This window comes from Mytilus californianus, unplaced genomic scaffold (genome assembly GCF_021869535.1).
Source record: "Mytilus californianus isolate M0D057914Y unplaced genomic scaffold, xbMytCali1.0.p SCAF_15, whole genome shotgun sequence".
Lineage (NCBI taxonomy): Eukaryota > Metazoa > Mollusca > Bivalvia > Mytilida > Mytilidae > Mytilus > Mytilus californianus.
This window is the reverse complement of record NW_026262637.1, coordinates 6,068,729-6,091,538: the sequence shown is the minus strand read 5'-3', so window position 1 is coordinate 6,091,538 and position 22,810 is coordinate 6,068,729. Positions and strand designations below refer to the sequence as shown.

Here is a 22,810-nt window from a genome sequence, read left to right as displayed (position 1 = left end):
CCTTTATTTACCTGTTAGAGGGTCTGTTATCTCCTGCATCATCTTGTTCATCACCACTATTGTCAACCTCCAATCTTATCTATATGTCCCCTGTGGAGAACCCCTTTACCCTTTATTTACCTGTTAGAGGGTCTGTTATCTCCTGCATCATCTTGTTCATCACCACTATTGTCAACCTCCAATCTTATCTATATGTCCCCTGTGGAGAACCCCTTTACCCTTTATTTACCTGTTAGAGGGTCTGTTATCTCCTGCATCATCTTGTTCATCACCACTATTGTCAACCTCCAATCCTAACTGTATGTCTCCCATGGAGGGACCACTCCTCCCAATCCTTCTCTGTCTAGGTACAGGTGGTGGAGGTGGAGCATCAACATCCATTCCCGGTTCTGGTAAATGGAAAAGACACAGCACATTTATATTAATGTAAGGACATAGTCATAAGTATAAGGGGAGATAATATCATACACATGTAGTTTTGCTATGCTTTCTATAAAAGAATGGTTTTGAAAATGATTTAGGTTATGTCATGTAAAATTGGCAACAGGTTTTTAATCAAATATTTTTAAACTATCAAGCCCATTTATTTGAGATGACATTTTTCAATTAGCTGAAACTAAATTTTCTTCCAAAAAAAACACTACTGTTGTACCTTTTATTGTGATTGTACTGTATAATCCTGGCCTTCACACCATCCTAAGCATTTTTCAATGGTGGAATCTTGATGAAATTAAAACTTATGATAAAACAAACAAAACTATAACTGACCTGTACCTGCACCTTCTGTCCTGTTAGAATTTGGTCTTATATGTAAATGAGAGATAGGTGATGACATAGGTGGTGTTTCTGATAATCTCTCATCTATTTCTGATGACCTTTCACCAATTTCTGATGACCCTTCACCCCTATTGGGTGATGATCTTTCACTTTCATTTGTATTTTGAACAGTCTCTATCTGTTGTGTATCACAGTTAGGAGTTTCGGTTGAATCAGACTGACTAGAAATTTCTCCACTATTTTGAGTATCAAGATTTTGTCTATTTTCTGAACTATCAGGTTCTTCATCTTGTAAAATATTTGAGGCAGTATTTATCTCCCCTTGTTCTAAATCTGAATCATGAGAATCTATGTCTTGCTGAAGCTCAATAGCTTCATGTGACACATTATTGTCTGAAACATTAAACAGATCTTGATTTTGTACAGGATCTGTTACTAAAGGAGACAATGAGGCATTTTCAGCACTTCTCTGAAGAATTCCAGCCTCTAAATTCTCAAACCTTGCAAAACCTAGTCGTATTGTACTACTGGTAGTCCCTTCTGTAGAATAATGTAAACTTATCACAGGTTCCAGTTGACCTGCTTCCCTGTCTGCATCAGGGTCACTATTGGGATCATGTGAAGTTTGTATAGGATTTGTATCACTATGGTTGCTATGGCTACTAGAGTCATGTGAATCACTATGGTTACTATTATCACAGTCATGAGTATTATTGTCAGTAGGACCATGATCTGGCTTAGAATCCTGGCCACGAGATAAATCTGAATCAACTGGTTCTAAAGGAACGTCAGATGTAGGCTGCTCATCATTATTTGTATTTCCTACTTCCATGTCAGCTGACCCTGAAATGTTTGTTGAATATGTTATGGATGAATTTTATACAACCAATTTCCACTGAATTGCAAATAAATATCTTATGCAGACAAAAAACATTACTAAAAATTGTGAACAAATTATCTGGCAACAATTACTAAAAGCAAATTCCAATTAATGTTCCTTGAAATAAAATGTGTGAGTCTTTTAACAAAGAGGTGAGCGCCTGCTTTCTAAATAGAAGAAGCAAAATGTCAAAGTCAATGTTTTGATAAAGGAAACACAAAATATTACCAAGAAAAGAAAAAAAATTAACAAGTGGTCAAATTCATGACATAAAGAAGAATTTGTGCAAGTTTGGGTTGGGCTTTGTCAAACCATTTTGAAGGACTTAATAAGCAGACAATGACATAAGTGATCCTTTGTGTCTGAAGCCGACATAAAAGCAAGACGATTATAGTAGTGAAATATTTCAAACATTTCTGAGAAATAAACTGAAATGTAAAATATTACTGTCAATCAAATGTGAAATAGGCCATTTTAACCAAATTGTCAAATATGAATTGCTCTACTATACTGAGTTCTTGTGAAATCACCAAAAGCATTTAACTGTCTCAAATATGAGTAACCTCCTCACTTCAAAATCTGAATCAGGATTTTCCCCTGCCACCTTTCTGATCTGTCTAAATCATAGAGAAGTAATTACAGGTTGCACTTTGCAAATACAGCTGTTTCACAAACCACGCCTCTTTAGGAGAGATGTACAATATTCATAGTTATTTTGTTTTGTAAACCTACTGGTTCCCAGATATGATCTCTATGTTTCATATCATAGAGACACAACTTGGGAATTTTACCAGTATAAATATACATGGATAGCGGCCAAATTGAATTCTGAGAAAGACCCAAAGTGAAGGGAGAGGAAGTACAGATTTTGAGTTTAAGTGTAAACTCTTAGAAGTTCGAGGCATATAAATATTGAAAATATGCTGCATAGCCCTATGTTTTAACCTTTGAAAAAAATAGTAGTGCATATGAACTTTCCAGTCTAGGATATCATTTTTTACAAACCCTCATAGTAAAAGGGTTAGGGTTAGGGTAAAAGTGGCACAGTTTTAGCCGTAAAAGGAGTTCCTATGGGAAATTGCATTGTCTATATTTACAGAAATTGTTTAATCAATGTTACTTGTATTTCCTCTAATATACAAATATAAATTACTCAAAATCTTTTAAAGCTGAGAATACAGTATTGAATTTGCTAATGGTTGAATTTCACATAATTTTTTGTCATGTTTGTCTCAATATATATATTTTTTCCATTTTCAGTTTCTAGTAATAATTTTTTGTCATGTTTGTCTCAGTATACATATTTTCTCTATTTCCAGTAAATCTTGATAATTTTTAAAAAGAATGTTCCGAGACTCACTTCACATCAACCATACCATAGAAATTCCTACCAGATGTTGACGGCATATTTTGCCATCCTGAAACAACTCCATCCATCTCAACACTTCCTTCAACTGCTGATGCATCTTGGGAAACATCAAAGATGGCATTCTCATTGTTTGAATCCTGTGGTGATGCCTGGCCTTCTGTTCTTTCCCCTTCATTAGAATTATTAGTTCTCCTCAGATTTCCATCCAACCATCTTGTCAACATATCAGACATTCTCTGCATTAATGGTCTGTGTCTGCCTGTAAGACAAATCAAAGCACGGTGAGTGCTGACAATCATGTAATAAAAATACAAATTTGGAAGAGAACAAATCAATGGATCTTGTAGTTCAAGAATTTTTATACCTAAAAAATTAAAATTTTCAAACATTTGATCATTGTCATATTTCAAAACTACAACCAAAGTATTACAACATTAAGCTTGGTCCAAAAGCTCCATATATATCAAGGAAATAGTGGTAGTTAATTTGGATTTTTTAGTTAAAAGAGCACATGAAATTTATGGAAACTGTACATGTTTCCTTACAAAAAGATAAGATTTCACAGAATTCTATTATAAAACAATCCATGAATTTTGTAAAATACCTTCAGAATTCCTTTCAGACTCCGGTCTTGCATTGGGTCCAGTATCAGACCAATCTCCTCTCATTCTTAGTCGTTTGAATGGAGGTTGTCTTGACATTTCTGGCTGGTCCTCTGGGAAACCCTCAGACAATGGAGTCTGTGAATATCCTTCTTCCTCAGCACCAACAGTCTGAGACATCTGTAAGGAGAATGCTGCTCCTAGTGTGGAGGATGATGATGGCTGAGCTGTGGATGTGGATGGCTGAATGGTGGATGTGGATGGTTGGTTGATTGATGGGAAAGCTGCTAATCCACCAGAAGACTGGAAAGGAAGTTATTAATGGGACATTTTTATTACATTTTTCACTTATTTGAAATGAAGGACTGCTGAACCAACGCCTCTAAAGTTTCGTGTAGGTAGAGATTCCTTAAGTGGATACCGACGGTATGCAGGGTTGTCAAAAGAAAGAAAAAATCTAAAAGCCGCTAGATTGACACCAGGAAACATGGAGCAAAGAAGCACATAACTACAAAACACCAGGAGAAACCAACAACAGATTTAAATGAGAAAACAGCAACACCAAAAGCAGCAGCTGACCCAGTCGCCAAATGGGTTCCACCTGTAGAAGCATTAACCAAATATGAAATGACACCAAAATTCGGGATCGTGGCAGCGCCACCTAAATACACTGCCCCAACTCCAATCAAAATACAAGAGACACCAGAAATGCCATCCATGGATATACTTAAAGAAGATCTACAACTCAGTGATTCAGATGATTCAGATGATGATGTTATATATGTCAAAACAACAGGACCGCCAATATACAGCACTAACAGCTACGGTTATCTTGTCGAAGAAGTACCAACTTACCAGCCTACAACCTGTTACAAAACATACAAGGGACCAGTACAGAGTTCAAGCCAACAAACAGTATGCAGAGATGAACCCACAGAAAACAACTGGATGAGCCAAGTGACAGTCCGAGGAATATACAACATTTTCACCAGTGACAAACAGTAGATAAAAACATTTTAATTTTTAAATTATTTTATTTTATTATATATTTATTCTCAAAAAACTGTATAACTGTATTAACATATTCCATTTTCTTTCACTAAATACATTCAATACATAACCCATAACAACATGGACAATAATAGAACACTATGACGTAAAAAACTTGATGCCGCATTTTAGTACTTCAGAGAATACTTTTATTTGTACTTTGTCCTGATGACGCCGATCTAATCGGCGAAACATGTCGACTTAATAAATTTGCAGATTACTTAAGTGTTGTTGTCAATCTAGCGGCTTTTAGACTTATTTGAAATGTACATAGTGATTTTATTACATTATCATACAGCTTTGGTAATACAATGATACACTGACTACAAACTAAGTATATGACTTGTCGTTTACCGATTGAAATACACCTGTTATAGCTCATGAAGTGTTAATACCTCTTAGTTAACTAACCAAATTGTATATATTTAGGTAAATTGTTAAAGAATGAATAAACATCTTTTATAGCTTGCTTTAATTTATGAGCTTGGTTCATTGTTGAAGGTCATATGGTGAGCTGTAGTACAGTTATTTATATCCTTGTCCTTTGGTCTTTAGTGGATAGCTGTCTCCTGGACAATGATAGAACATTTCCTTATTTTCATATTAGAGGTAGCAATCCAACATCTCAACAAACACTTGACAGGTATAAAGCTTAGATTATCCTTTACATGTATTTACCTTTATATCACTGCCATGATCAATGGACCTTTCAGGTTTACTGAAAACTTTATCAAAATGTTTCACTTTTGAGTCCTGTAATACAAATAAGAAACATACAAAATAAATATTATACCTATTCCAAACAAGGCACAAATAAATTTATTCAAATAAAGTAAGAAGGCTTTCTGCTATTCCATATGAAAACTAATGAACAAAGAGATATTGGAATTATAGAAAGATGACAGTTTTGATTGGCATTTGTTTAGATGTGCAGGAATGGATGTATAAACACAAAGCCACCTCTGTTGGGGTGTTCAAATACAGGATCATGTCCTGTAACATAAATTGGAACTAAAATAACTTATAACTAGAGGCTCTAAAGAGCCTGTGTCGCTCACCTGCTTTTTCAACAATGGCCACTTTTTAGAAAAAATCATTATTAATCATCATTAAAGGAGAACAACTCTATTAAGAGTTAACTGAAAATTTCAATTATGTTGACATATTTGTAGATCTTATCCTGCTGATAATTGTTTCCTTTCTAAAGTTTCATTTTATTTATTTATTTTTTTTTATCAAAAAAGTGAAAAAATTATCATTAAAGGGCAATAACTCCAATAATAAGTCAACTGAAGATTTCGACCATAATGGCTTATTTGTAGATCTTGTCTTGCTGATCATTTGTGCTATTTAAATTTTCTATTATCCATAATAGTTTCCAAGATAATAGGCAAAAATGAGAAAAAATGTGAAAAATCATCATTAAAGGGCAATAACTTCAATAAAGAGTCGACTTACAATTTTAGTCATGTTTGACTTATTTGTTGATTGTATCTTGCTGATCATGTTTGCTTTTAAATTTTCTATTTATCTATTATAGTTTTTAAGATATTAGGCAAAAACACAAAAATTTGGAAAAATCATCATTAAACGGCAATAACTCTAAGGAGTCGTCTGATGATTTTGGTTATTGTTGACTTATATGTAGATATTGTCTTGCTGATCATTTTTACTGTTAAAAGTTTATGTGTATCTATTATAATTTTCAAGATAAAAGGGAAAAAAATTTGAAATGGTAAAATTCGTCATTTTTAAGGGCAATATTTGATTTTTGGTGTTTTAACGCCACTTTTAAGCACCACTTTTGGGCTATTTCGTGGCAGCCAGTTTTTATTGGCTGAGGAAGCTGGAGTGCCCAGAGAAAACCACTGACCTTCGATAGGAAAACTGACAATCCTAGTCAATTAAGATTGGAGTCAAGTGCACCCGCAAGAGCGGGGTTCGAACTCACAACCTCAGTGCTGACTGGCTAGTGATTACAGTAGTAACTACTTAGACCACTCGGCCACCAACGCCCCTTTAAGGGCAATAATGTACATGGACATTAGTTAGAGCTCAACATTCTGAACATTTTTGCTCCTGTCAGAATTTCTCCATTCATAGCAGTTTTCAAAATAATTAGCAAAACTTGCATTATACCCATATGTTCTATTAATATTTTGAGCCATGTCAGCCATCTTGGTTGGCAGGAGGAGTCATCAGACACATTTTTAAAACTAGATACCCCAATGATTATTGTGGCCAAGTTTGATTAAATTTGGCCCAGTAGTTTCAGAGAAGATTTTGTAAAAGTTAACGGACAATGACGGACGATGGACGCCAAGTTATGAGAAAAGCTCATTTGGCCTTTCCGCCAGGTGAGCTAAAACTGTAAGGTTTGGCATTTCCTAAAACCTAGTCCCACCAACCATTTTCATACTAAAATGTGGGTACCAAGTTCGAGTTGTAAAGTCAGTACCCAATTGAACTCATGAAGCTTTCTGAACATTCATAAATTCTTTATTGCACTCCTAGCTGTTTTAACAAAATACTTAATGTATAGCATTCCATCAAGTATCCCTGTTACACAAATTCATTACTGATATCCAGGGAGAATATACAGTAAAACTTGTTTTATTTTATACATAGTCATTCTAATACAGTTCTAATTTTTTTCCTATAATTACTTTATAAATAATCATAATACGTTATAAGATCTTATAAAAGTAAAGATGTTACACACGCTGTGTCGTGAAATTTACGGAGAATAATTGTTTGTTCTACCGTTATTGATTCTTTCAATATTATCTGTTACGATCTATTGAACATGTGAATATGTGAATGAGAGACAGCGTGGTTAACTGTTTCTGATACATTTCAATCTTAATTTGCCATACACTCTATGAAATATACACAAAAAAAATCAACATTGAAAACAAGTGAAACTACGAGCTACTGCTCACTGATGATACCCCCGCCCAAATATTTTGGTAAACAGGAAGTTGTTGAGAGATAAATCTGAAAATGCATCACAATGTATAGCTGACTTATAAAAATCCGGAAAACCAAATTTCAGAAATCCTTATGCAGTTCCTGAGAAAGATGCGACGAAAACTATTCATGGGACAGATGAACGGACTGACGGATGGACGGACAGACAGAGGTAAAACAGTATACCCCACTTTTTTTAAAGCGGGGGTATAATTAGTCCTTTTTTATTCACAAAAAAATGCGCTCCGCCTGGAGCAGCTGGATACGACCGCAGAGGTCGAACTCTGAACATTTGGGGCAAGTATGGACACAATATTCAAGCTTGATACAGCTCTGAATTTGGACAGTGATTAAATATTTGACACATTATAGATTTCTGACACAGAATAAATGTGGTCAGATAACTTAAAAATTTGAAATAGGACATTTAATCTACTTAATGGTCCAATATCCAAAATCTAATTCCATGGTTAGATTCAGCATATAAAAAAAAAGAACATGAATTCAAACGAAGTTTAGTTTTGGACCCTTTGGACCTTAATATGGACTAATTTGAAAACAGGGCCAAAAATTAAAAATCTGAATCCACAGTTAGATTCTGCATATCATAGAACCACAAGAATTCAGTTTTTGATGAAATCAAACAAAGTCTAATTTTGGACCCTTTGGACCTCAATGTAGATCCTATTTAAAAATGTCTAAATATCCAAAATAGTAATACATGGTAAAAACCTCAAACAATTCAAGACTTTAAATTAATCCTCATTGAAATTGGTTAAAAGATTTGTATTTATTTTCAATTGAAGATTTCTTGCTGTTGTGCAATACTTTGCTGTTGCGCAATACTTAGTAAATCTGTTTACAAACTAAATATAATAATTTACGCACCCTGTTTGGTGTGTATCTCCTGCCATATCAGTAGTTGTTGTTTCTTTATATAGATCAGAAATAATTTGTATTAGAACCAGCTTAGCCAGTATTAGAAAAGTCTTGTTTTTGGCCCCTATTTGGCCTCTAGTTTCTTAACCATTAAAGCCACAACCAACAAAATCATCCCAACCTTCTGTGTGTGGTATGGAACCTTGTGGTACAATTTCATAGAGATCCATTGACTAATACTTAAGTATTTGTCCGGAAACCAGAAAAACCTTGTTCCTCCCCCCTCCCCCCTTTTTTGGCCCCTTCCTTTTTTGCTATTGAACCTTGTGGTTAAATTTTCATAGAGATCCATTCAGTTATACTAAAGTTATTGTCCGGAAACCAAATGTCTTCGGACGACGATAATATGATGACGACAACATGATAGCAATATACGAACGCAAATTTTTTGCTGTTGTATAAAAATGAAAATAACATATTATATCTCATGTGTCCGAAGCGCTTTTCTTGATTTACTTTCATCAGGAACGCTCAACACCGAATATTTAAAAGCCAAGGGTGTATAAGGACTGAAAATGTTGAAAAGCTATAAACCAAAAAGTACCTAAAAATATAGCCAAATGGCCCATTATTTTTTTATTATAATAAATAAGCCAAAAAAAAAGCTTTACTACTCACCCTTTCATATATACATTTTATTCACCACATCTTAAAAGTTTTAACCTAATGCTATTTTTATATTCATATTGCTAAAACATAGTACTTACCTTTGTGCCAAACAGGTAAACATATTCTGATGAATAACTAACAAGTACATCTCCTCCATTAGGACTATAACTAAGGGAGGTAATCCTGTGTGATCTGCTGGCAAGGTTTGGTGCTGTAAAACTACATACCATTCCTGTTAGACCTCTTCCTGTGTAATGTCCTATTAATAGGTAATAAAACTTATCACTAAGGAGGGAACTCTGTATAAACTACAAACATTTTATTCCCTGTATGACCTCTGTCAAACATGCAATAACAAGAATGTGTCCATAGTACACTGATACCCCACACGCATTATCATTTTCTATGTTCAGTGGACAGTGAAATTGGGGGCAAAACTCTAATTTGGCATTAAAATTAGAAAGATCATATCATAGGTAACATGTATACTAAGTTTCAAGTTGATTGGACTTCAACTTCATCAAAAACTACCTTGACCAAAAACTTTAACCTGAAGCGGGACAGACGGATGGTCAGACGGACGAATGTACGGATGAACGAACGGAAGCACAGACGGAAAAACATAATACCCGTAGGTGGGGCATTAAATTGTCAATACGGGAGTTACGCAATGTGATCTACTAGTTGTTAATCTACAAATGATTCTAGTATGACTCTACCAGGGAAATTTTCCATAAATCTACAAGAAAATTTATCACTAAAGGAAAGAACACTTCGTGATTACCGACCGTAAAAATATACCTGTCAGGTCTACCTACCTGTGTAATATACATTAAATTTATAAATAAATATTATCAATGAAGGAGGTATGTGTTTGGAATCTACTGTGAAATAGTTGATAGAGTTTCTAATATTCATCCGTTAAATTTTCATAAGAGTAATTGTGACAAATTTTGTTCTCACCTGAAGATCTAGTTCCTAACATTCTTCTGTCAAATAATCTAACAGAGCTGTCAGAACAGCCTATTGCAAGTTGGTATTGCAACATAGGATTAACTGCCAATGAAGTAACTGCTCTTCTACAGTTGATTAATACATCCTACAATTGATAAACTTCTGTGATATATGTTTTGTGTAATGTACAAGATTTATATTACTCAGTAACACAGTCAGATTTTGTTTATTTTATGATATAGAGCAATATTTTATCTTTGAAAATTTAAGTGATGAAATACAAAATTTTTAAAGGCTTGTATATAGAATTTGTGAAACCACATAAAAATAATACCCATGAAAATACTATTTATTCCTTAATCCATAAAAATAATACCCATAAATACACTATTTATTCCTTAATCCATAAAAATAATACCCATAAATACACTATTTATTCCTTAATCCATAAAAATGCATACCCATGAAAATAAACCTGTCATAATTTGCTTTCTTCTTTATCATTACTGTAAAGGTTTAAAATGATGAAGTTGTATGCTTATTTCTAACCTTTCCTTCAGCTTTTTATCAGAAGAATAAAGTATAGGTGACAACTTACATGCATTTCACATTAAACAATAGAGATTTTTTCAATGCATGAAAATTAAGATAAAAAGTCTGTTTTTTTATTTGCTGAAATTAGATATATCTATACAAATGAGATGTATTTTAGCTATTTATGTAGAAATTAGATATATCTATACAAATGAGATGTGTTTTAGCTATTTGTGTAGAAATTAGATATATCTATACAAATGAGATGTGTTTTAGCTATTTGTGTAGAAATTAGATATATCTATACAAATGAGATGTGTTTTAGCTATTTGTGTAGAAATTAGATATATCTATACCAATGAGATGTGTTTTAGCTTTTCGTGTAGAAATTAGATATATCTATACAAATGAGATGTATGTTGGCTATTTGTGTAGAAATTAGATATATCTATACCAATGAGATGTGTTTTAGCTACATGTATTTGTGTAGAAATAAGATATACCTATACAAAGGAGATGTGTTTTAGCTATTTATGTAGAAATTAGATATATCTATACCAATGAGATGTGTTTTAGCTATTCATGTAGAAATTAGATATATCTATACCAATGATGTAGAAATTAAATATGTCTATACCAATGAGATGTGTTTTAGCTATTTATGTAGAAATTAGATATATCTATACAAATGAGATGTATTTTAGCTATTTATGTAGAAATTAGATATATCTATACCAATGAGATTTGTTATAGCTATTTATGTAGAAATTAGATATTTCTATACCAATGAGATGTGTTTTAGCTATTTATGTAGAAATTAGATATTTCTATACCAATGAGATGTGTTTTAGCTATTTATGTAGAAATTAGATATATCTATACCAATGAGATGTGTTTTAGCTATTCATGTAGAAATTAGATATATCTATACCAATGAGATGTGTTTTAGCTATTTATGTAGAAATTAGATATATCTATACCAATGAGATGTGTTTTAGCTATTTATGTAGAAATTAGATATATCTATACAAATGAGATGTGTTTTAGCTATGCGTGTAGAAATTAGATATATCCAAGTCTAAATTGAAAACAACGTTCAAACCTATGATTGCGTAGGATAAAAACCGCAATTTTTATACGTGTGCATGCAAAACAAATTTCTTGGTAGAGGGGTCTAAATACAGCACAAACAACATTTTCCAAAAGACCAAAAAAGTATATTTTAACAAAACGCATTTGACTAGCAGGTCGAACAACGGATGTTCTTAAACCCTGCTGACTGCCATTGGCAATTGCCAAATAAACGGATCACCAGATGTAACAAAATGGATCTTATTAATTAATTTAATACCAAACAGAATACAATAAACTTGCGGAAAAGATGGTACATGTATACCGCAAACAAGAGGTGCAAAAATTAGTACACCATATCCGGATTTCGACAATTAATGTCTCTTCAGTGATGTTAGGAATCGAAACGGTATTTGGAAGGCCATATAATTTACCTCAATTTAGGATAGACTCTTGAATTTTGAAGAGTCAAAATAGGATGAACGGATCATATAAACCCAAAGGCAAATATAATACAAGCCCAAACGAAAAAATATAAACAAGTCTAAATTGAAAACAACGTTCAAACCTATGATTGCGTTGGATAAAAACTGCAATTTTTGTACGTGTGCATGCAAAACAATTTTTTTGGTAGAAATTTGATATATCTATACCAATGAGATGTGTTTTAGCTATGTGTGTAGAAATTAGATATATCTATGCCAATGAGATGTGTTTTAGCTATGTGTGTAGAAATTAGATATATCCATACCAATTAGATGTGTTTTAGCTATTTACAAAAAAAATGTATGTAGAAATTAGATATAAATAAACAAATGAGATGTTTTTTAGCTATTTATGTAGTTGGTTTGTTGTCTAACCAATGCTGAATCTCTTTTTATTTAGGAAGCAAAAACTTGTATAGAACAAGGTTGATATCAGTTTTTTTAAATTTTTCATAGTTTGATGATTGCATACAGGGTGATATCTGTGATATCTAACTTTAGATAAGACAATCTTTTTAACATAGGACCTGTGCACTTGCTAAATCAAGCAAAAAAAAAGACATTTAAATATACTGCATGTGAGGCTAATTTGAAATACATCAAAATCAAAATATGAGTAAAGTAAAAAAATACTTGCATCTTTACAATCTTCTTTGAGACAGCTAGTTTTGATTCGTAAATCAAACCATCGAACAGTACCATCTTCTCCACAAGATAAAAACGTTGATGCTTCATTTGGAACCACAATTACCTGTAAATATATTGATTTCTGTTATAAAGCAAAGGTAATTCAATGGAATTTTCAGTACAGAAACAAGAGGTGTGAGACACTTTCATTAGAATTTGTTAAGTGATCATGGTGATTGTCTTAGGACAACAGCAATAAAAATCATTTAGAATTAAATAAAACTCCAATAGTGGCTGGCTGGGGTTTTATTAATTTGCCTCACACCTCACCCTTCCCTACAGATTAAATTCTGGACAGCTATAACTAGTACCTGCATTTCTATTTGAAAATTTGAAGATTTAAGTGACATCTATGTATGGTACCAGTGTAAAGTTTCATATCAAAATCAGATCCAAATGTATAGATTTTAGAGAATTTTTCAACAGGTTATTCATTAAAACATAAAAAAAATGTTAAATATTATTTTCATACAATAATTATGTTAAAAAGAGGAAGCACAAATATGATATAATTGACTTAAAGAAATTATTATCAAACTTATTACAAACCTCATAAGTTGTTCCAAAATGACAGTCAAATAAACTAGCCTCATGCTGATCATCTTGACCTACTTTTGTATAGTAAATCTTTCCATCACCAGAGCAACTTATTATCTACAAGCAAAACCTTTATCAAATAAATGCACTGTATTAACTAATTATGGTAATAATATGGCATAAACCATGAAATGAGTAGCTAGATCACCATCAAACTAACTTTTAACTTAATTTTCAAATGTTTAAAGAGGTTGGTATAATTGTTCATTTAATTTGTCATGTTTCATTTTTTTTTTCAGGAGGGATGTTATAGCTGTAGTTTGAAGTGTTTCACTGGTGAAGTTTTTGGATGATGCCCATCTAACACAAGGTTGTATGTATATGTGTTTTTTTCCATCTTATTATTATTTTTTTTTGGTCTTTTATTTTATTAGCATTGGCTTAATAAATAAAGACTTTTCTAAGTTTTGAGAAAATGGCATTTACAAACTTTCAAATAAAAAGGCATCACTGACCTGACTATCTCCAGTAAAAGGAAGGTATTTGGCGCTGAAAATATTTGCCCTGTGTCCGGATCTTATTGATGTAATTTTCTGTAAAATAATAAAATACTTGACATCATGAGTTCTGTTCCCTTAATACATACATGGTACACAGGGAAGATTTATTCAATAACCACCTATAAAGGCAATTTTCAAAAATCACTTCCATTTTCGATTGAGATGAATATCCTGTATGGTAAAGTCCAGTTTTCAAAAAATTTATTCATGCTGTCATGACGTGGTTGGCCATTACTGAAAATCTACCTAATGAATGACCGTAGATATGTTCACTTTGTCGTAGACACCAATCCCACCATCCTATTCTGTTTCCCAAGTTTATAACTTTTTTTCATTTTTACCATGATTTTGTCTGTCCTTTTTCAACTTGATATCCAATTATGTTTTTTTATTATGATTTTGTTACATGTATATATTACATGTATGGAATTAGGAAAATCGTTAGTGACCATATGATGGAAGGACATACTAAATACTATTAGGAAAATACATCATGGTCCTTTTTTAATATTAGGTCATGTGTTGCAATCAGTTATAAATGAAATAAAGAGAAAGGTGACTTAATAATATTTTTCAGTAGAATGTGCAATATTTTTTATTTTAAATGAAAAATGTTTAACTTGTGCTTCATTCAAAGAGTTGCCTCCCTCAATTGGGGATTTAGCAGTGGCAACTCTTTAAATACAGAAATGTTGTTCCTATTCCGATGATATACTTCTAAAAATGTTCAAATCAAAATTTTTAAAATATTCCAGAAAATTTGACTGTGGTTATGAAATGACAGTTTCAATGACTCTGACCTCCAACCATGTAATTGATGGCAGATTTCATCCAATCAAAAGACATAAATTGCAATCTATTATGTGATTATTTTACCTTCCTCTTAAATGGATCTGTAATAACTAAGTGCTGATCATCTGATCCTGATAAAATATTCTGACCTGAAGAACTCCAACATAAAGTGTTTACCTGAAAAAATAAGGGATTTTTCCATCATAAATTTATTCAATTACTGATATTTTTTTTACTTGCCTCCCTTTAAATATCTATGTATACTCTCCTTATAGTTATGATACTTAGATAAATAAATGGGGAATGTGTCCATGGGACACAGATGATGCCCCGCTTGCATATAACGTTATAAAGGGACAAACTCAAGAACTGTAAAAGTAACGCTACCAAAAGTTGTACTTGATCTGAGTTTTGTGGTAATAAGCATTGTGTATACATTGTACGTTTCATAACATTTAGTTGAGGCAAACTTTAGAGAACGGAAACAAAAAATTCAGCAATTTTTCCATTTGTAAAGGGGCATAACTCTAGAACGGTAAAAGTGACGCCACCAAAATTCGAATTTAATCTGTGTTTTGTGGTAATTAGCATTGTGCATAAGTCTCATTACATTTGGCTGAGGCAAACTAAAGTTAAAGAACAGAAACGAATATTTCAGAAATTTTTCCATTTGTAAAGGGCATAACTCTAGAACAGTAAAAGTGACACCACCAAAATTCGAATTTAATCTGTGTTTTGTGGTATTAAGCATTGTGTATAAGTTTCATAACATTTGGTTGAGGCAAACTGAAGTTAGAGAACGGAACCAATTTTGGAACGGACGTACAGACGGACAAGGGTAAAACTTAATGACCCCTCCGCTAAGGCGGGGGCATAAAAACAAAATTTTTACGATGATCAGATTTTTAGACTGGTTTTGAGGTTTATCTGAAATTTATTGTACAACTCTAAAGAACACATGTCCAACATTTGCTCAAAAAAAAAATGGTAGATAACTCTTAATATGATAAAAAAAAAACAAATACTTACACATCCGGTGTGAGCCTCTACTTTACTATCCAACTTCAGTCTTTGTATAAAATCTTTGTTTCCTAATAAAACAAATAACAGTACATTTTTTTAAAGTAGCCTATGAAATGGATATATATCAAATGGTGCTTCAGTAAATCTCTCCAAAACATTGTTGTTGAGGAGATATCTCCCTGTAGAGGTATTGAAAGTTGACACCTACATGTACTACTGATTAGGGTTCTTTAGTATTTACAACACCAACTATAATGTCACAAACAACACCAACTATAATGTCACAGACAACACCAACTATAATGTCACAGACAACACCAACTATGATGTCACAGACAACACCAACTATGATGTCACAGACAACACCAACTATGATGTCACAGACAACACCGACTATAATGTCACAGACAACACCAGCTATAATGTCACAGACAACACCAACTATAATGTCACAGACAACACCAACTATAATGTCACAGACAATACCAACTATAATGTCACAGACAACACCAACTATAATGTCACAGACAACACCAGCTATAATGTCACAGACAACACCAACTATAATGTCACAGACAACACCAGCTATAATGTCACAGACAACACCAACTATAATGTCACAGACAACACCAACTATAACAGACAACACCAACTATAATGTCACAGACAACACCAACTATAATGTCACAGACAAGACCAACTATAATGTCACAGACAACACCAGCTATAATGTCACAGACAACACCAACTATAATGTCACAGACAACACCAACTATAATGTCACAGACAACACCAACTATAATGTCACAGACAACACCAGCCTTTGTCAGTCAAATCTTTTTATAACTGTTTTCCTATGTTGACAAAGAAGCCCTTTCTTGAAAGAAAATTATAGTCCTTTACACTGTATTTCAAGTTTTGTTTAGATATACATGTATATTGAGGTGACTAAAATTTAAAATTAAGAGTTTTCCACTTTTCGTTAGTTTTAGTTGTTAAAAGTGATCTTCGTCCAACAAAGTGGCATAACTCAGACTTAAATAGGTAAAAACAATGTTTTTTACTTCAATTGTTTTTGTAAAATTGAGAGACAACAACCCAACCAAAGAGCAGAAAACAGCCCAAGGCCACCAATGGGTCTTCAACACAGCGGAGGCAGGCTTCAGCTGGCCCCTGAATAAAAATGTGTACTAGTTCAGAGAAAATGTACATCACACTTAACTCTGAAACATATAGATGAACCAAAATTAAAAAAAACATACAAGACTAACAAAGGCCAGAGGTTGCTGACTTGGGGTAGACGCAAAAATGCAGCAGGTTAAACTTGTTTTGTGAGATCTCAACCCTCCCCCTATACCTCTAGCCAATGTAGAAAAAACAAACACATAGCAATACACACAGTAAAACTCAGTTTAAAGGAAGTCCGAGTCCAATTTTAGAATAGGTAACAGAAGAAACTAAGCAAAATGACAATGATAACATAAATTAACAAAGGACTACTAGCAGTTACTGACATGCCAGCTCCAGACTTCAATTAAACTGATTGAAAGATTTTGTCTTCATCATACAAAAATCAAGCACAATCCCTCCTGTTAGGGGTTTAGTATCATACCATCATAAAACAAATGAGAAGAACATAAACCGTATCATGCCAACAACTGCTTTAAGAATAAATATGTTTATTTCTGATGCAAAGACCCTATGAGTGAATCAATATTAATTCAAAAAAAAATGCCATCTTTAATGACCTGACAACAGTATCGTAACTATATCCTTTCTGAATAAGTCTGTTTAAAGGTTTGGTTAGCTTTTGAGGTGAATGACGACATTTTTGTGCTTTATATAGAATATTACCATAAAAGATTGGATGTGAAATACCAGAACTTTTAAGATGTCTACACGTTGATTTATATTTACAAATAATGTCCTTGTACTGATGATAAAATTTAGTAAATGTTTTGACAAGTTTGTAATATCAAAAACCCTGGTGTAATAATTTTTCTGTAATTAGCAATTTCTTTCGTAAACATCAAATACGTTGTTACATACATGAGCAAATTGAACAAGTTGAGATATATAAATACCATAAGATGGTGACAAGGGAAAGTCACCATCTAAAAATGGATAATTAACAAAAGGAAATGAAAAATCATCTCTTTTAATGTAAATTTTGGTATTAAGCTTAAAGATAGAGATATCAAGATCCAGGAATGGGCAGTGTTCATTGTTAGTATTAGCTTTATTTAAAGTCAATTCAGCAGGATAAATCTCTTTAGTGTAGATACTCAGCCTTCACGATAAACTTTTGAGTTCACAAGCCCTAAGCTCAGTTTTTTGAAAATTTTAATTGGATTCTGTTGGCTTGTAGAGAAGAATTATACAAGCCTGAAAGCAATTTTACAAGCCAATGCTGTAGGACTTGTGGTTAAGCGTGAAGACTGGATACTCAGGGTTTAAAATTAACAGGGGCCCACTCGCCAATGGCCCCTAAAATTTGGTGTGGGCTACTTAAATTTCTGCTTTTCTTGTATAGGACTATATATGTGGGCTACAAAATTAAAGCTGTGGGCTACCATGCCAAAATTTTAACTTCAATCCCTGATACTGAAGTCATCATTATTGAGAGCCAATATATCATCCAAATATCTAAAAGTGTTATTAAATTTTTGTGTCAGATGTTGTTTCAATGGGTGTTTGTTGATTTTAGTCATAAATTGTAAGTCGTAACAATACAGAAACAGGTCAACAATAAGTGGTGCCCAGTTAGTCCCCATTGGAATTTTGATAATTTGACGATACGGAATCTCCATAGCGAACAAAAATGTTATCTAGTAAAAATTCAAGTGCAGTTATCGTATCAAAGCAGGTCCAATTGACATAGTTCTTTTGTCTGTTGTTACTAAAAAAAGATCTAAAAGAGTTTGAACATATATATTTGCATTCCGACTTTTCAAATGCTCCTTTGATTAGATGTGTGATTTTTTTCTTAATGAGATTATGAGGCAAAGTGGTATATAGGGTAGAAAAATCAAAACTTTTTTTGAATAATCATAATGTATTTCTGACGCAGATATGAACTATTTATTAACACCACTTTGCTATTCCTTTTTGAACATTTGGAAAGTTTCTTCAAATACCTATTCAATACAACTAGCTCTGAGGTCTTGTGGTTGCTTGTTCCCCATGGGAGGTCTTGGCTTTGATCCCCTGATGAGTCAAACCAAGGACTTGAAAATTAATATTCATTGCTTCTATCCTAAGGAACTGGCATAAAGGAGTAAGAGCTAATACTCGTCTGCTCAGAGTTCGAATAATGTCACATGTTAGGGTGACATGTCTTCCTATGATCTATTACTTTGTGTACTAGCACTTTAAAAATCCAGCACAGCATGTCAATCTACATGTAGTACAGTACATTGTACAAAGCAGGCTTTATATTCAAATCATATTGTAATGTTTATGGGTCTTCGTAAATCCCCTTTTTCTATATTTAGATATTATATATGACTAGGTTTGTCCGTTCAGTTTCGCGGGGATTGTTTTTCTTGTGCTTGAGACTCAATGTCCAGACTTGGATATTTAAACCTCGTCTGGACAATATTTCTTTAGATTGGGGAAAACTTTCGTACAGTTAAGTTTTACTACAAATTTCATTTTATTGGTTTTCAATGTTTGACTTAAATATTTATTTCTTTACATTTGATATATGTTTCGGTTTTAGAGTCAAACAATTCTAAATTCATAATTTACGTTTCCGTTTCAACTAGATAGAAGGAATTGTACACTAGCTTAAGTATTTTATGATTTTGGGTTTATAAAGAGATGGGGTACATTATGGTAGCGATATTGAAGAAGATGGTTAATTTGAGAGGGATATTTTAGAGTAACGGTCTACTCTGGAATTAAATTTTGTATTATCACGTTTTTTTTTAAGGTCTTGAACTGGTCAATGCTACTGAATAATGTGCTTCAGACATTGCTCTAGTTGGACCGAGAACTAAACGGAGATAGATTTAATGCGATTTTTTTTTTTTTTTACTGGACTGACTTTGGTCCCTGGTACATGGAGTTACGAGGTTCATGTACATGTTCTAGTCTAACAAAGTCGGTGGGAACCAGTGGGTATATTCATTTTATCTCGGAAGGTGGGACGTCACCAACTTGATTGATTGAAATTAGTTTTTGTTAAGGACGACTAGTGTACAGCTCTTAATATTTTAGGTAAACAGACACGTACAAATCTCTTGGTGTGAATATACATGTATTCATTCTAATCGATTTTATAGCACTAAGGTCAAACACTTTCCTTGTACTTGGTTAATTCATAATTTCATAGTGGGTATTTTTCAATGCAAAAGCATCACCCCATTTTATCCTATAAGGTGAGGTTTGAAATTGTATTGAAATTTTAGGATTTAGATTTCATATGGTGATACATTCATATTGTGTATTATTGTCTTTGTCTATTAAATATGAAACTGTTTTTATGAAACTTGGTTATTTGTTATATGAGCGAATACATTGATTGGCGCAATCGTCACCTCTTGTCATTTCTAGGTTTCTGACACCTGTCATTAGTTGAATTGATTGGTTCTTGGTCTTGTCAGTATGCTGTCTGAAGACCTGGAGCGAAAGCACAGACCGAACCCTCTCTACCAGTAACGTTAAAGTTTAAGCTAGCTGGGTATAATTTCATGAGACAAAATATGAACGGAACATCCGTTTACATAGAAAAACCCGTTTACGTTGCAATATCATCATGTTGGCATCCTAAATATGAATTTAATTTGCCACTGGACGTTATAAACAGCCACCATCTATCAATCTTATCAAATGCAATGATTCACCAGCTTCTGTGTGGCATTTATTACTATTACTATTATCCTCGTCTCATAGGTTTTCGTGATATTAAGAAAGCATTGTGTCGACACGATTTCCATTGAAAAAGCATGCATAGTACGAATTCAAATGACGTACGAAAACATATGATCTGACCATAGTCCTAGATGCAACTTACACGAATCAGATAAAAAGCATTAAAAGTTAATTTCACCTTTTGCAATGTTGAAAAGCTTAGCCTTTTCAACAAACCCATGTTCACGGGACTGAAGAGGATGAAACATTTTACAATAACATCTCAACAAACGTTTCCTTTGACTGTTCGTTGTGTGTTTGTTTTTTGACAGATGGAAGGGAGATAACAGAGTAAATAATACATCTCAAAACCAAATAAGGTTTTAACAAATACCAACGGTCTAATATCAAAATGTTCAAAAATATATATTTTATAGGCGATATTCTTTATTGAGTTTTCAAACAATCTTCTTACAACCAAAACATATGCATCTTTAAAACAAAGCAACAGATCAAACTCACAGAACATACCTACATTTCATGTATCAAACCAAAGTATGCCACAAAGCAAATGAGAACTTTAGAGAATAGTAAAGTTAAGAAAAATCATGATGCCCCTAAAATTCAAGGAATTCCATTATAATATATTGACAACAATGTGTGAGCAAAACCAAGGATTTGTATAGTAAGAACGTCAAAATTGGGGTATAGCAGTCAATATTGTAATATAATCTTAATTAATCACTATAAAAACAAATAACTGTTTCAACAAAGGAACACAAAATGGCATAGACAAGGTACATACGCATAAATGAAAGACAAGAATTCAAAATTGACTACAGCACAATAAAACAATGGCAGGATGTATAAGTACCGAGCCACGTCATGGGTATAATAAAAAATGGACTTCTACTTAATTCTACTTCTACCAGTTAGTGACCACCGTCATCATGTTGACTATTCTGTCACTTTTGGGTGTGCGCAAATATAATTTTGATTAAAGTAACGAACAAAAAAAGGTGCTATACAAATATTTAACAGTGGGGATTAAAAACAAGGGCTTTTGATTTATTTATTTGTCAGGAGCCTCTTGAACGATTCAAGGCTGCTGACAGATGTAACTGAGGAGGGTAAGGCATTCCAATTCCTGATGGTCCTCGGGTAGAATGACTCTTTTCTTGTTGTCGTGTTACATTGTGGGATCTGAAAAGAGTTTGTGCCCATATTTCTTGAGATCCTGTCCGGTGGAACGAGTTTGTGGCTTGCTGCAACGTTGACCTCCTGATTGTTGATCTTATACAGCATTGATAGTCGTGCGCTTCTCCTTCTATCTTCAAGTGGTGCCCACCGTTTAGTTGTTCCAACATATCAGTAACGGATGATCTGTTACTGTACCGGTTTGTTACATATCTGGCCGATCTCCTTTGTACCATTTCTAACTTGTGTTTATCTTTTTGGAGGTATGGATCCCATAGAGAGCTGGCATACACGACTGTTGGTCTACCGAGGGAGATGTAGGCCTTTTCTTTGATATCGCTGTTAGAGATATTGAGGTTTCTTTTGAGAAATCCGATGGTTTTATTTGCCTTGGCACAGATGTTTCCGATATGTTTTTCCCATTGAAGGTCTGATGTTATAGTTACTCCTAAGTATTTTGCAGATGTTACGTGCTCCAAAGTGTGGCTATGTAAACGATAATCCTTTATAATAGGATGGACTAAACAGTAAAGGTTAAAAATATACAAGGACAAAAAAGGGATACTTTAACACGCAATTAAGATGATAAACAAGGTCATGGTATCTTCCAATAAACTTTTGTAGAAAAAGGACGAGACGTTCTTTGACATAACCTTGGCCCATCAACTTTCTGCACAGACACTGGTGATGTTTTGTAACGTCTGAGTATAGCAGCTGCAAGCTCTTGAATATCGAATGAGTTGGGAAATGTATATCCCATATGCAGGTGAAGTTGGGATATTGCTGCTAAGGTGGGGAAAATTTATAACTTCAAAATTAAAATCGTCTCAATTGTCATAGATTCTCAGCTGGTATTGAGATTACCGCTTATGTCAAATTCGAGGTATAAGTCTAATAATGAGGCGGAGGAAGCTATTTCT

At 33.3% G+C, this 22,810-nt stretch overlaps 1 protein-coding gene across 2 annotated transcripts in view; it reads right to left on the bottom strand.

The window, feature by feature from the left end:
- Positions 1-21,030, bottom strand: part of LOC127725273 (DDB1- and CUL4-associated factor 6-like) — a 32,551-nt gene extending 11,521 nt beyond the window's left edge. The window contains exons 1-13 of one of the 2 annotated variants that reach the window (XM_052232140.1): positions 20,893-21,030; positions 15,846-15,907; positions 14,901-14,993; positions 13,980-14,057; positions 13,477-13,581; positions 12,878-12,991; positions 10,160-10,295; positions 9,295-9,455; positions 5,357-5,431; positions 3,631-3,931; positions 3,034-3,285; positions 769-1,620; positions 230-389 (exon numbers count right to left, since the gene is read on the bottom strand). In XM_052232140.1, coding sequence (XP_052088100.1) covers positions 230-389; positions 769-1,620; positions 3,034-3,285; positions 3,631-3,931; positions 5,357-5,431; positions 9,295-9,455; positions 10,160-10,295; positions 12,878-12,991; positions 13,477-13,581; positions 13,980-14,057; positions 14,901-14,993; positions 15,846-15,907; positions 20,893-20,962 — 2,459 coding nt within the window. In that variant the 5' untranslated portion in view covers positions 20,963-21,030. The remainder of the gene's footprint in view (positions 1-229; positions 390-768; positions 1,621-3,033; positions 3,286-3,630; positions 3,932-5,356; positions 5,432-9,294; positions 9,456-10,159; positions 10,296-12,877; positions 12,992-13,476; positions 13,582-13,979; positions 14,058-14,900; positions 14,994-15,845; positions 15,908-20,892) is intronic. The other variant, XM_052232141.1, reaches the window with a different exon arrangement.
- Positions 21,031-22,810: the final 1,780 nt, after the last annotated feature.